The following is a 15,512-nucleotide window of genomic DNA, read 5'->3' on the forward strand; positions in this document are numbered from 1 at the left end:
CAGTTGATCTCTTTTACTATTATTTATTAATTGAGAATATATATGATTTCAGAAGTGTCTCAACTTTGATGAATGTACTCTTCTCTTGAAGGACAGCAACTTATGACTGTGGGTCCAGGACACCACCCTGTAAGCACATCTATTACCTGCTCTATCCTGTGTACACATCTTATTGTACAAGGACTTGTTTAATATTAAAATCAGGATTAATTATATTTAAACAAAGTCAGGATTTGATACCAAATTTATATCTATAAATTCTAACAATTAAGATATATTCCAAATAATGACATTTCAAATTAAGATTTTGGATCTCAAAGCTAATTTAAAATTAAATGTTAATGTGCATATTTGTCACCTAAATGCAGATACTAATAACCCTATTTGAATATCTTAGAATGGAGAATATTTGGATAAATACTGCAAATGTAACCTTAATTTTTAAATAACAAGGTTTCATGGTGCTTTGTTGACAGTCTCTGTTTCGGGAACTTGTTATTCCATTCACTTTACCCCTAACGCTTCCCTCTTTCTGAATAATATGTTCCTAATGTATTCATCTTTTCTCCAAGCCTGGATAATAGTGTTGCAGTCAAGCTGTCCTCTGGATTAGTTGTAGATATGCATCAATAATAAAGTCTCCCTGGGAAGTTGAACAAAACTGAGTTGTATAGAGTATATTCATTTTGAGCTATTAGCTAGAAGACAGTTATATTTCCGCCCCCCCCAAATACCCCAGATATATTACAACTTACATGTCTGCACAGAAGCTGCTTCAAGCTCTTGACAGAAGTAGCACTTACTTGGAATTGATTGAAATACAACTTTTTTAAATAGGTTTTAAAGGTAGGCTTCATTTATTGCAAGGTACTTACTCAGAGCAGATAGATTTGTTTTGAGAAAGGAGGGGGGGAACAAAGGGATAATCATGAACATGTCATCTGTCAACATTCAACTGTCAGTCAACCTCCTTCCTTCCCTGGTTCACTACAATACATTTTGAGAAAGCACAAGACACTTGATGGTGAAACAGGCTTTATTGACATTTAGTATAGGTAATCAGCCCAACTAGACACAAACAAAGGCTTTAAGTTTCTAGCTCTACCTTTTGATTCCTCTGAAGGACTCATGAAAACCATGCTCCTTTAGTTTATGCATCATTTTGTCTACATAAAAGTTACACATCACAGATAAGACCTCAATGTAGCTGTTCCTGAATCATGTGAAAACAGGTAAACTCTTTTGTTTAAAAACTCCAAAGCTACTTCTCTCAAACAAGGTGTCCTGACTTAACTGTTCTTGAATCCCTTGAATTGTGGCTTAACTTTATCTTTCATTACTGTAGTTAATAAATCCCTCAATCTATGTTTGTTACACTAGTCACCAAGATTAAACTTTAATCATCTATGGTTGATGTCATTACAGTCACTTATTTCCTTGCATAAGCATCTCTTATATATAACAGACACTCAAAGCAGAAGACTAACTATATGCTTTCTTCTCATGACACTTCAAAGCCATCTGACTACATTGGAAAGCCTGTTGTTCCAAGATACAAGGAAGTTTGATCATTAACATTTAACTCTGCATGATGTCCAACCCATCTTGTTACATTCAATTCCAAATGCTGAATTACAGCAAATATGTTCTTACAGATTAAGCTTCATGGCAATGTATTACATTCCGAATTATGGTTATTTAAATGACTATAAAAAGATTGTAATACTTGGAACAAATGGTACCCAAGTGCAGTATGTGTAATAGCCAGAAACCTAAAGCATAAGATTTTCATTTGCGCAAGGTTTGAGATATAAAGATCTGCATATTGACAAAAAGGCAATTTTGAAAAAGACTTTTTGTACTTCCTCTTCTACCTTACTCTCCCTTCCCAGTTATTGTCTCTCATATCTATACTCGCTGGTCAAGAAAGCATTTTCAATCCACTAAACTCTCTTGTCAACACAGGAGACACAGCTGTGTGAGGTGAAAAGAAAACTTTTCTGGGACAACTTTCCACAATCCAGCCAAGAACGAGAAAGACAACTTTGCAGGTGCCCATCTTAGTCAGGCTGGGATTTGAGACTCACTTTATTTAATTACCATTATATAAACATTGCAAAACTTCTGATTCAGCTGGTACCAAAATAAGAAATTTATTTTTATGGTTGAAACAAAAACACTCTCTTCCCGTTTGATGACTGCCAAAGAGTCATACTACATTTGCAATCAGTTGCATGAACTGAAGCAAATTAAGCTTTTCTTTCCATACAGTGCAAATGAACTTGAATTTATAAATGTTTGCAGTTATTTCAAGTTTCTATAAGCATTTAGTTCATGTGGTTAGATTTATGTTGGCTTACTTATATTTTTAGTTTTCGCTGTAGAAGCGTATTGGGTGCTTTGTATGTGGCTTATGGAATACGATCAAATCCTATTGGTTTCTGCTAACTACGTGACAAACAACCGGTAGTTGCACGGACTTAAGGAGAAACCATTTGGAATATGCTTTCAGGCATTTCAATCGGGAGGCCACTTTAAGGTGTTGGATCATCTTCTCGGTGATGCAGCTGGCAACTTCTCGTTGAACAAGAACACACGGAGACTGGCATCTTGATTGCTCATGATTGCACAGTGTTCAGTTCCAATCGCAACTCCTCAAATAAAGCAGTACCTGCCCGTGTGCAGCAAAACCTGGACAACATTGTTTGGGCTGATATCTGCAAAACATTCACACCACACAAGTACCTGGCAAAGACCATCTCTAACACAAGAAAATCTGAGCATCTCTTCCTTGACATTCAATAGTGCTACTATCACGGAGTTCCCACATCAACGCCCTGGGGGTCACCATTGACTAGAAACTTAACTCAACCAGCTACATAAATACTATGATTACAAGAGTAGGTCAGAGGTTGGAAACTACAAAAAGGATCTCACTCCTGACTCCACAAAGCCTGTCCATCACCTACAAAGCATAAGTCAGGAGTGTGATGGAATACTCTCCACTTGCCTGGATGACTGCAGCTCCAACAATCAAGCAGCTTAACACCATGTAGCACAAAGCAGCCCGTTTGACAGGCATCCTATCCTACACCTCACCACAAGTACAATGTGGCTGCAGTGTGTACCATCTTACAAGATGCACTGCAGCAACTCGCCCAGGCTGCTTTGACAGCACCTTCCAAACTTGCGAACTCTACCACCCAAAAGGTCAAGGGCAGCAGACGCATGGGGACACCACCATCTGCAAGTCCCCTCCAAGTCACAAACCATCCTGACTTGGAAATATATAACTATTCCTTCACTAGCCCTGGGTCAAAATCTTGGAACTCCCTCCCTAACAGCATTGTGGGTGTATGTACACCCATGGACTACAGCAGTTCAAGAAAGCCACTCACTACCACCTTCTCTAGGGTAATTAGAAATGGACAATAAACATTGGCCTTGCCAGTGACACTCACATCCCATGAATTTTTTTTCAAAATCCCATTGTAAGCTTTCCCCATCATATGAAAATAATATTTTTGAACAAAAAAATGAGATTTATTAAAACAAAACTCATTGCTGCATGCTGTACAATTCCTGACATTGCCCATTCTGCAGGCTGTCAAAAATAATTTACTCTAACATACTTAAGGAGAACACATACTCAAAAGCAGAAGTGTAAAAACTGAGGAAAAACAAAAACCTATCCTTCACACAGTTTGAAGCAAACAACCTTTTAAAAGGTACAGGCCTTTGAAAACGTTACTTTAGATAAAAAAGATTTGCCACCATTCTTGCTAAACATCAATGAATTCTTTTTGGTACTTTAAGTAGAATAGGAACCCGGTGTGTTGATAAGTTATCTACACATAATTACCTAGCAAGCTCAAACATTAATAATTTTATTTTTCAGTTTTGAAATCTCTAAGATCTCCTCCACACAATATGGTATAAATTAGCTGAGTTCCAAACAAAATTCCTAAAGTGCCTCATATTAGGGAATGTTGAAAAGGCACAATGGCAATGGATCCAAATAGAATGCTTCTAACACACCAAATGTTTAACTGGTCCAAACATTTGGCCATATCCAGGAACTTCAGTCTGCTGCTGCACCTTGAAAAAACTTCTCACTTGCGCTAGGGGGATCAGTGTCTTCTTCTTGCTCCTGTAATAAAAGGCCCATTAGTAAATATAATTATGCAAGCAAGTTTTGAAAACCTCAGCTATTTCAAAGCAGGTTTATGTAATTGAACAGAGTATCTTCGCAAGGACAATTAGGGATGAACAAAAAATTCTGGCCTTGCCAACGACACTCACATCCCATAAAAGAATTTTTAAATTGTCTCAAGATATACTACTAAACAGCAAAGTTACTCAATTGAATTGTATATCATAAATGTGTTAATAAGTTCGTTGCAATTTTTTTTTAGTTCCAAAGATAATCGAAGAGAAACGAAGCAAAAACTGAATAAGAATACATTAAAGATGGATACTCATTTATTGAACTGTACAACCTCACATCTTTACAGCCTGGTGTTATCTGCTAAAAAGTAATTGCTCCCCTTTATCTCCTAAAGAGAATGATTCATCCTGGAATTCCACAGGAGTCAGGAACCCACTAGTATTTCATCCAAGTACCCATTCTTTACGTGACCCTACAAAGTGCACGTGTGCAGGTTCTTCAATTGTAGGAAGCACCACAGCTGAAACTTGGTCCTATCATTGTCCAATGTACATACTTGGTTCATAAGCCACAGATTAAATCACAGGTCCATCAGTCACAACAACTGATCTCTATCTGTTGATGTAGTTTTAATATATCTAGTGCTTGGTCAGTTTGGTGAATAAGGAACATAAGATAAAGTCATGCTTAAATTACTTCAAGTGCGTCACCTACTAATCCATCATGGAATATCTATAGTCAGAGAGATTCCTAACCACTAGGCTGCAGGACAGAAGATGGTCAGGACAAACAGTATCACTGAAAAGCTCTTATACAGAATCTATATGTCACTCACCTTTGGTTCTTTGACTTCAAAATCCTCTCCATACTGAATGGAGAAATCAATGTGCTGCAAGACTATGTTAACACATTCTTCATCTGAACGATCAAATGGCAAAAAACGAACCATGCTGTAGTCATCAATCTAAAAAGACAAATGTTGATGTTAATAAACATTATCAAAATGTTTGCACAGCATCATTCTGATGAAACTTATAAAATTGTAGATCCCATGATTTTCACTATTGAGGATTTTCACAATAGCATTTTAGCCAATATTTTAAAATAAATTATGTTTAAAAAAAACACAAATAAAATGTTGCTAGCAAAAACACTGGTACCTTTGTATTATTTTTAAAATGCTCAAAGTACGTTTAGATTTTTGAGAAAAGCTCAGTTTCAAGTCAGACCTGGATTGTCATGGTCTTTGGTTGTATCCAGTAAATTGATTTGGAATTTCTTAAAACATGCACTGTAGTAATGGTATGTCTATGGCATATGCCATTACGATGTCTCAAATTCTCTTGCAAATAATGGCGTAGGTAACTCAAGCAATTACATGCAGCACCCAAAAATTTCCTGGGACCATTGATTTGCTGTGACCCTTGTCAAAATAGTGAGAATTCCAGTACTATAGCTCCACTCTCTATAGAATCAATGTTGAGGTTCAATTTGCTGCCAGAACACTGCACTGATCAGTACCAATGATCTTACATCTCTGTCCTATGATTACCGAACCTTGGCCAATGGAAACACTTTCCCTTTATTTACTCTATTAAAACCTTTAATCATTTGAACGCTGTTAATAAATCTTCTCAGCTTTCTCTATTCATAATAACCTTCATGCCTAATATTTTACTAATGCTACACAGAATCACTTATTTGTACAAAGACAGAACAGCTTAAGTAATGATGGAATACAAAGCTTGTTTGAGATCAGCTAATTAAATAGAGCATTTCTGATGTTAATGGAAATTTGGCTTCTTTGATTGCAGCACAAACTACTTACCAATCCACAAATTGCTTTGGTTAGCTTTCTGAATTTCTTGCTTTTCCAAGTGTCAGTTGAGTCCTGCATCAATGAATACATATCAGGGTCTAAATACCTTTAATGAAAGAATATCAGGAAATATTATTGACATAAATGTCCAAGAACTGTATCAAAACAATTTCTAAAAATGTAAATGAAAAGTTTGATATAAAACTGTTTTGTAAAATGAATCTTCAAATTAGAGTTCCTCTGCTGTTTTGAGAACTCAATATAGGAAGAAAGTGAATATAATTTAATAGAAAAATAAACACTTTTAGCATTACAACTCCTGAAATAAGCTGCACTTGTTTCGAGTTGCTTCGTGTTTTATCACCCATTGGAAATCCCATTTAGAGGAAGAGAGTAAACTATGTAAAGTCAGAAGGTGTGGGTTCAAGCCCCACTCCAGAAACAAACACAAAATCCAGGCTGACACTCCAGTGCTATAGTGAGGGAGGGATGGAGCACTGCTGGTGTGGTGCCATCTTTTGGCGAGACATTACACCAAGGGCCTGCCCTTCTTCTCAAGTGAGCATAAAATATCTCATGCCACTATTTTGAAGAACAAGGAAATTCTCCCCAGTGTCCTGGCAACATTTATTCCTTAATCAAAAATATTTAAAAATAAATTATTTGGTCATTATCGCATTGCTGTTTGTGGGACCTTCCTTTCCACCCTTTAGACTGTCCTGTTTCCTACATTAGAACAGTGAACACTTCAAAAGCACTTCACGATCTGTAACGTGCTTTGTGACATTCTGAGGAAAGTCCTTTCTTACTTTAAAAGCATTATCAAGGGTACCTTAAAAGGCTTTTAACATACCACTTTTCAGGTTAAGGAGGCCCTCAAACATGCAAACAAGTACAAATACAAACCTTCGCTGTCAGAGAAAGCTGCAAACATCACTAAGGCAATGTTCCACCACAAATAAGAGAAAAATTGTCTGCATGGTATTTGCCCGTCAGAATACACAATGTTCAACCTCAACTTAAAAGACAGGAAAAATACCAAGCAGTTGGGTCCTCTTCCTGCCCCAAACACAACAGATCCATATTGTACACACTACACAGGGAAGATGGGAATACACTCTCCAGGCACCTCAACAACAAATGAAAGCAACCAATCTCCCAGGAAAGGTAGGTTAGTGACTGAGCATCTCTGTCCGGCCACCACCAATCCCCACATGGCAACTGCCAAAAAATGCTCTCATCCTGAAGTGTGTAATATCATGGTAGCAGTATGTAGAACAATGCAAACGGTGTAATTATAGAAATGTGTGTTCTTACAAATACATGTCAAGGTGAAGAATTTGGCTCAAAGAAGCTCACAGTCTAGCACACAACTTAATTTTGAATACTTCTAATGTCAATCTCCACTATCCTGCAAAGCAAATAATTCCAAAAATGTCACCTTTCAGTCAAGAGGTTTTTCATAATATATGTTCCAAATTTACTTTTCCCAGCTTAAATTTACATTTGCTTTGTCATGTGGCACCACAACCCATATCTACAAATGCATCAGGAATTGAACTGTAAAATTCTTAAATAATTTTCAGCCGTCACTTGTCAATCCGAAAACAATCTAAAAATGGTCAATATAACAAGATACATTTCTGAAACTGTATACCATTAACAGGTATGTTACAATATGTAATATTGTATGTATAATGGGTCCATCAGATACGAAATAAGGTTTCACTTACTTTTCAATTTCTTTTTTTGCTTTCTTGTTCAGTAAATCCATTTTTGTCATGATGTTGACCTGAGGAATTTCCAGAGACACCATTGCACTGAGGGCTGCCAAAACACCTGACACAAACTAAGGAAATTATAAAGTTACACATCTGCATATTTTACAGTGAATGTCAGATTTATATCAAACATTAACCATTTATAAAATAATTAATAGATTATGCTTGAGCTGATGGAATAAGTTTGTGTAATATGTACTATAGGGTGCTGAGCCACCCAGACCAAAAAGATCCCAGATTCAATCTTTGGTTTTTGTTAAGATCACCAATCTCAGTTGGAGTGAGGGACAATGCAACTGACCTCTGTGCCCTTAGGCTATAAAGGAGGACCTCACACTCAAGGCAGAATCGTCCCAGATTTGCACTAAGCGGAAAAAGGACATTTTACCTGCAGGTCGCAATGGCAGCTTTTCGCGCTGTATTGTCCCATTCCTGCCTCTAATTATGTAGCCACAGGAAATACACCAGCTCGCAGCCTTCGATTTGCCCACCGCACCGTTACCTCACCACTTCCTCACGCAGGGTGCTGTATTTAAACTGCAGCTACACTGACACTTCTCAATGCTTGCAGCCCAGAAAGGCACCAGTAAAGACATGACCCCCAAAAGCACAAAACCTCCCCCCCACCCAGATTCAGCGATACATCCCTGGGACACCTTCTGGACACCCTGAAGGCCCGCTGCGATGTCCTCTACCCCCACTCTGGCCGCAGGAGGCCCATCAGTCTCACCATTCACGGGAATACACGATGAATGGTTAGGCTCTGGGAAGTACCAAGGATCAGAGGGACCTTGGTGTGCATGCCCACCAATCCCTTAAGGTAGCGGGACAGGTAGATAAAGTGGTTAATAAGGCATATGGGATACTTGCCTTTATTAGCCGAAGCACAGAATATAAGAGTGGGGAGATTATGCTGGAACTGTATAAAACGCTGGTTAGGCCACAGCTAGAGTATTGCATGCAGTTCTGGAATCCGCATTATAGGAAGGATGTGACTGCACTAGAGATAGAGTGCAGAGGAGATTTATCAGGATGTTGCCTGGGTTGGAGAGTTTTAGTTATGAAGAGAGATTGGTTAGACTGGGGTTATTTTCCCTGGAGCAGAGGAGATTGAGAGGAGACATGATTGAGGTGTATAAAATTATGAGGGGCATAGATAGGGTAGACAGGAAGGAACTTTTCCCTTGGTGGAGGGATCAATAACCAGGGGGCATAGATTTAAGGTAAGGGGCAGGAGGTTTAGAGGGGATGAGAGGAGGAATATTTTCACCCAGAGGGTGGTGGGAATAATCTGGAACTCACTGCCTGAAAGAGTCGTAGAGGTAGAAACCCTCATAGCATTTATGAAGTATTTGAATGTGCACTTGCGATGCCATGGCATTCAAGGCTATGGGCCTAGTGCTGGAAAATGGGGTTAGAATAGTTAAGTACTTGTTTGACCAGCGCAGACTCGATGGGCCAAAGGGCCTTTTTCTGTGCTGTAGACCTCTATGACTCTATGATACGCCAGCTTGGGAGGTGGTGGCAGAGGTGGTCAGTGCCAATGCTGCACACAAAAGGTTGACCACCCAGTGCAGAAAGCAAATGAATGATCTCATCTGTGCCTGGGTAAAGCAACCATTAGATCACTCTAAACTCACACACTCAAGGCCCCACACATTCACCGGCATCTCACTCACTGCCAGCTCAAGGGACGTCACCACTCACTCTCTCACACACACCCTCACGTCACCATCTGGCTTAATCTCCTGAACTGACTGCCTCCTCAGTCCTCTCCAGTTTGAGGTCACTTGCACAGATCAACATGTGCCCCCACACATCCCCTGGGATACCCACCTTCCTGAGTACAGCTCTCGCCCTGCCGCCTCTTCCCTTGCCTGAAGCCAATTCTTCCCCTTCCCCAAGCAAGCCCTAGCCCTGCAGCCATTGAAAAGCCTTATGGCTGCTCTGGTAGGTAGATACCTGCCCATGAGTCCCCTTAAAAGTGATGTGGTGCTGCCTGTGAAGCATGGCGCTGATGGTCACTGCCTGAAGAAAGGTAGGCAAATAAACCTTGAAGTCCTGAGCGAAGTGCAGCTCGCCAGGCGCACGTCGCTTATGTACAGTTGTGAAACACATCAGCGTGTGCCTGGATTACCCAGCATCGGGGGATGATTCCAGCGAACAGGGCTTATAATGATATGCAGATGTGTTAAAACAAAGTTCCTGACGTCCGGCAGCAGGAAAGGAGGCCTGCCATTGAAGGGCGGAGTGGACAATCGCAAACTGGTTTCACTATTGGTTGAAACCGATTTTTGGCCTTCCCAGCACACTGTCTCCTCACACCTGCCATGACACCTGACGCCAATGGCACAGAAAATTCCACACTCAACATTCTCACTTATGGCTGTCATCCTTCTGAAAGCCCTGTGACATTGGAAGGGGACAGTCTCAGACTCAGGGCTGTTGTCTCCACAGTCAAACAACTTTCTGATATCATGATCTAGGCTCACAAGAAGAATGGCCACCAGAGCAAAGTACTGAAGACCCTGTGGAATTGTATTCCGACATAAATCACTGATTTCAGAAGAATAGGAGGGGGAAAAGGCAATAAAAGTTGGGGGGGAAGGTCTGGACCAAAAGTTTTACCTTTTTGCAAGTCACATATTTAATAAAAATAGTAGATATTCAATAACATTGGTCATGTAATAACTAGATGGTTACAAAGACTTCAAATGCAACAGTGCAGGATTACTATGACATCCTGATCAAGTAGTGAAAACTACCTTAAATGACTCCACCATAAATTGAGAGTCAACAAGAAATACCCCACAGACACGAAACTCCCACTGCTGCAACTGTTCCACTAGCTGCTTCATTATTGGAAGATGAGTGTATAACTCAATCTGACCTGTAATGAAGGAATAAAAGGCACATTAGGTTACAAACTTGTTTGCAGACCCAAAAATCAAAACTTATTAGATCTGAAAGGGTTCAGTTACAAAGGTGCACAGAGTTTAAATTGGGTGTATAATGCTATCACAACCACTATGCACTCAAAGCCCAAACCCCACACCTAGCGGTCTAACGATAAAAGAAACACTGGCATAACACTAAGCCATATAGATCAGACAGAACCCATCCAAGCTTAAAATATGACGAGAAAATACAGATATGGATGTTGAGTGAGAGAATAGTCAAGATTGGCTTTTCCGACTTTCACTTGATCATGAGATGATGTGATTGAATAGCCTGCTAATGCTCACTGTCCAAATTTTCTCATGGAATGGCTTTTGGGGAAAGTATTAGGAGCGGCTGACACTTGCATTTCATGAGTCAGCATCTTCAGGAGGGATGGGGAGGGGGGAAAAAAAATTCAGGAAGAGCCCAAAATTGGTATCGTAGTAACTCAATACACTTTTGTGATTGCTTCTTTGACCAGGTTTCTTTTCTAAATCAGAGGCTATTACTGTGTTAGGATTATAATATAGTATAAATTTTGCTACACCTAATCAATACACTATACCAAGCTAAATGTTGCAATAAATTAACTGCATTTACAACAAAAATGAACAAAGCTTAACCTGAAGACAGGGCTTTAAGGCAATTGGAAAACAAGCCAGAGGTGAGATGAGGAGAATTTTTCTTACGCAGCAAACAGCAAATTATCTGTTCCACCACACTAAAAGAGTGGTGGAAACAGATTCAATGGTAACATTCAAAAGAGAAAGGCTCAGGGAGTGGAAAAAAAAGGCTTTCAAAGAGCCTGCATAGCCACAATGACCCTCCTCCTAGGCTACAGTTCTCCAGTTCTATTTTATAAACAGAATTCCCATCAGGAGGTAATCAGCTCGAGTTGATTTTTACCTCTGTCGCTCCCTTAAAATTTTTCTCCTTTTCTTTCTCATTACAGCATTGGACAGTTTTAGTAGTGTAATCATGCAGCATTTGTCAACATTCCCACCATTTCTTCGCTGCCTGCCCTAGACACAAAAGCCATGACTGGAAAAAATCCAAGACTGCTTCATCATAGCATTTCATTATCAAACTACTATTGAAAACACATATCAATTTCTACCTACCTGGACAATCAAATAGTATATAGTCATCTTCCACATGACCTAGGCAATCTGCCAGCCAATCAAAGTTGTTAGCAAAGTATTCCATACAGAAAATGAGTCCACCATTTGGGCCGAACCTCAAGGAATCATCTTCCATTACATCATCCACTTGGATGAGCTCCCGGATATCTATATCCAATAACAGTAAAGAAAGGTAACTCACTATAACATTTTAGAATCGGGGAACTCAGTTTTAAAACTGGACATCTTATCAAAATAAAAGCAAAAAACTGCGGATGCTGGAAAGCCAAAACAAAAATAAAAATGCCTGGAAAAACTCAGCAGGTCTGACAGCATCTGCGGAGAGGAACATAGTTAACGTTTCGAGTCCGTGTGACTCTTCAACAGAACAGATCTGTTGAACAGAACAGTTCTGCTGAAGAGTCATACGGACTCAAAATGTTAGCTGTGTTCCTCTCTGCAGATGCTGTCAGACCTGCTGAGTTTTTCCAGGTATTTTTATCTTATCAAAATAACCATTTAAAAGCAAGTAAATCCACCACAATCAATTATTGTAGAATAAAACTGCTGACAGAAAAGATAATTTTCTACAGCTATTATTTTTAACAATAACCATGGAATATAACCCAAAATATGTTGCATACACAAAAATAGAGCCAATTTTCTTTTGTACACAGCTCATCAATTCAGTTATCCAATAAGCCCTTGAGAGTACAGGAAAACTATCTGTGTACAAGGTGTTGCTCAAGGTTTACTATTGTTTCTGGCTCAGTAAATGAACATATAGACAGGTTGTGCACTCTGACATAGCCTGCGGGAGTGACTGTGACCCAAACAACAGGCTTTTGTGCAAATTATTAGGTGAACATAAGTGTCTCCTATGCCCTAACATCAATGCTTTTCCTAGTACTCAAGGATATACTGCAAATGCAAAAAACAAATTTTTATGCATTTCTTAATAACAGTTGAACAGTACTCAGCAAAACAAGGACAGGCTCCCATCCATTTTGAATTTAAATCTAAAGATTCTAAATTTAAGATTATGAAGGGGATTGGCAAAACTGCAGGATTTTGTTCAACATTCAAATGCCTGGAGACAAGTTGAAAAGTATTTAAGGAAGGCAGGTAGATTTATTTTGATATATAAATTGCATTAGACTTGTGAACTAAGTCACCAGGAAAGATAACTGATAGGAAAACATAAATAAGTTGAAGAGGTAACCAGTTGAGTTTTGGAACAGAAAAGAAGATCGAGGGATATGGTGCTAAAATGAGGTTAAAGTTAAACCAATTCTTGATACAAGGCAATGTAAATTATTTTTTTTTATATACATTATTCACCTATTAGAAAATTATGTCATTGAGAGAATTTTCTATCCCAGAATTTATTTTTTTATTACATTTCAATAGATATTTCTAAGAATTTAGCATGAAAACTAACTTCTGTTTGCAATGGATATTATCATATTATGCAAGGTATACACAATGTACCAAGAGCGCACAGTCTTTACACTGTTATGCTGGAAAAGCAAATTGCTAAACCTCATTTTGTTTAGGTTTTCAAAAGAACAGTTTAAGGATGAATTACAAAGTCATTAGTCAACTCACCTGCCAAGACAGGATAGTCAAAGTATTCTGCAGCAGGGTCAAGGTTCACCACCTGCACAGACCGATTCAATACCTCACAGTGCTGCTGCACAGAGGAACAGTAAGTGCTCTGAAATGAAATACAGCAAATCCAGCTTCTTATTCAAGCATCATGTATTAAATATACAAATCAAAGAACACAAATCCTCCCAAACTTGTTCACTTATAATCTAACAATTCCTCACTTGATGACTAGAAATTTGCAACATTCTGTAACCAAAAATGTGTAAATTTCACTGCTTAACCTAGTGATGCATCAGTCTAATTAGATGTGTTTAATCATAAGTGCTTCAATTGTTTTAAAGGATCAGAAGGCATCATTTTCCCATATAATTACTGCTGCTAGCTATCATCTAATCTTTTGAGGGTAAAAAAGGATAATGGACACAGAACAGTATAATAAAATAATTTAAAAGGGGTTCAAAATACTTTATAAACCACAAAGAATAAAATCCAAAGAAAGATTGTGTTTTTGTAAAACAAACCTGTTTTTCATTAAGTTTTAGTATTCAGCTGAGAAAGATTCCATAACATGGCTTATGTGATGCAATTTTCTTTAGAGTTTATGACTAACGAAGACCTATAATTAGGAATATAGAGTACGATAGGAAAGAACTAATAATTCATACAAAAATTTGTTAACTACATTTAGAATAGTAAGAGCAGTTTTATATTCCCTGTGATAGAAGACATAAAAGCCACAGAAAGTGTACAGCACAAATTCACCAGAACAGGTATGGAAAGCTACCATTATGCGGAGAGATTTGAGATAAGACTAATTCCATTGGAGAAGAGATTTAATATATATTTTTTTAAATTTTGACAGAAAATGAGATTGCTGTCTGTAGCGTCATTACAAAGGGGGTCATCAATTTCAAATGATCAATGAAAGTGAGCGGAGGGGTGAAAAGAAATTTCTTGCCAGTTGAAGTGTGGAATGATTAAACACAAAAAGTTGTGGCAGAGGACCATTGCAAACTTTAAGGGGAAAAAAATGATAAAGATTTGAAGCAGAGAAAGTTATGGGCATACAGGGAGGGTGTGAGGCAGTGGGATTGCTCAAGCAAAAAAAGTCAGAGAGGATACCATGGGCTGAGTGGGCTGCTTTGGTGTCGCAAACTTCCATGGTTCGATGCTGCACGTTGTGCGAAAGCCTCTTTGGTCTCAAGGCAACCAATATTTTACATCGCAACGCACTAGTACGGAATCATTGCAAAAACTAATTAACAATATTATAATGAAAATGATTTTGCAGCAGCCAGTGGGAGCTCGCTTGTCAACACGGTGATAGTTACTTGTTATCCTAATACCAGGGTGTCCGCTTTGGCTGAGCCCACCCCCTCCTAGTGCCCGGGCGGCCCGGGCATGTTTCCCACCCCAGTGGTGTTTATAATTAAAGACACGGTGCTGTCCTCTCCTCTCCTGCCGCTGCTACTGCCTTAAGGGCGAAATACCTTCCCGCTGCCGGCAGGTCCCATCACCAGTTGAGCGTATCGAGGCATTGCGCCGCCATTAACCCACCAACTCCGTCAATGGAACATCCGGGCCCAGGGCGCCGCGTCACACGCAACTTCCGGCTACGGAAGCCGATGTGGGACAACGTTACCCCCCCCTCAACCGCGCAATTCGAAATGCCTTCCTCAAGCTTGTCCTTTTAAAAAACAAACACTCACACAGAGACCTCAACAGCTCCCCCTTTAACCTACATTTATTCCCCTAAATACCAATGATCTCCGTAAGAAAATAATTTGCAACGGATGTTTTACCTGCGTTTAAATCAAGTGCGCCTCCCTCTCTCTCTAATAAAAGCAGAAGATGCTGGGAAAGCTCAGCAGGTCTGGCAGCGTCTGCGGGGGGAGAGAGAGAGAGAACTTCCAGTGTGACTCCTTCAGCGCCAGTCTCTTTACATCATTGGTTAAAAATCGGAATATATAGAAATATATATCGTAACGAACACAGATAACTAACCAAAGACTGGTTTTGTAAATCCCAGTTTATCTAAAACTGTAGCTGACGTTGGCTGGGCCCAGCAGATA

General features: G+C 39.2%; 1 protein-coding gene and 1 long non-coding RNA gene across 2 annotated transcripts; one reads left to right on the forward strand and one right to left on the reverse strand.

The window, feature by feature from the left end:
• Positions 1 to 33: 33 nt before the first annotated feature.
• Positions 34 to 4,776, forward strand: LOC144687729 (uncharacterized). The gene is made up of 2 exons (XR_013578201.1): positions 34 to 129; positions 4,416 to 4,776. It is a non-coding gene; the product is annotated as an uncharacterized LOC144687729 (long non-coding RNA).
• Positions 1,019 to 15,038, reverse strand: gpn3 (GPN-loop GTPase 3). The gene is made up of 8 exons (XM_078554177.1): positions 14,931 to 15,038; positions 13,438 to 13,546; positions 11,830 to 11,997; positions 10,534 to 10,658; positions 7,721 to 7,836; positions 5,997 to 6,093; positions 5,004 to 5,132; positions 1,019 to 4,150 (listed from the first exon to the last, which is right to left on the reverse strand). The coding sequence occupies exons 1-8, from the start codon at positions 14,976 to 14,978 to the stop codon at positions 4,082 to 4,084; spliced, it is 861 nt and encodes a 286-aa protein (XP_078410303.1). The 5' UTR covers positions 14,979 to 15,038; the 3' UTR covers positions 1,019 to 4,081.
• Positions 15,039 to 15,512: the final 474 nt, after the last annotated feature.

The sequence above is a fragment of the Cetorhinus maximus genome, chromosome 12 (assembly GCF_964194155.1).
Source record: "Cetorhinus maximus chromosome 12, sCetMax3.hap1.1, whole genome shotgun sequence".
In the NCBI taxonomy this organism is placed as follows: Eukaryota; Metazoa; Chordata; class Chondrichthyes; order Lamniformes; family Cetorhinidae; genus Cetorhinus; species Cetorhinus maximus.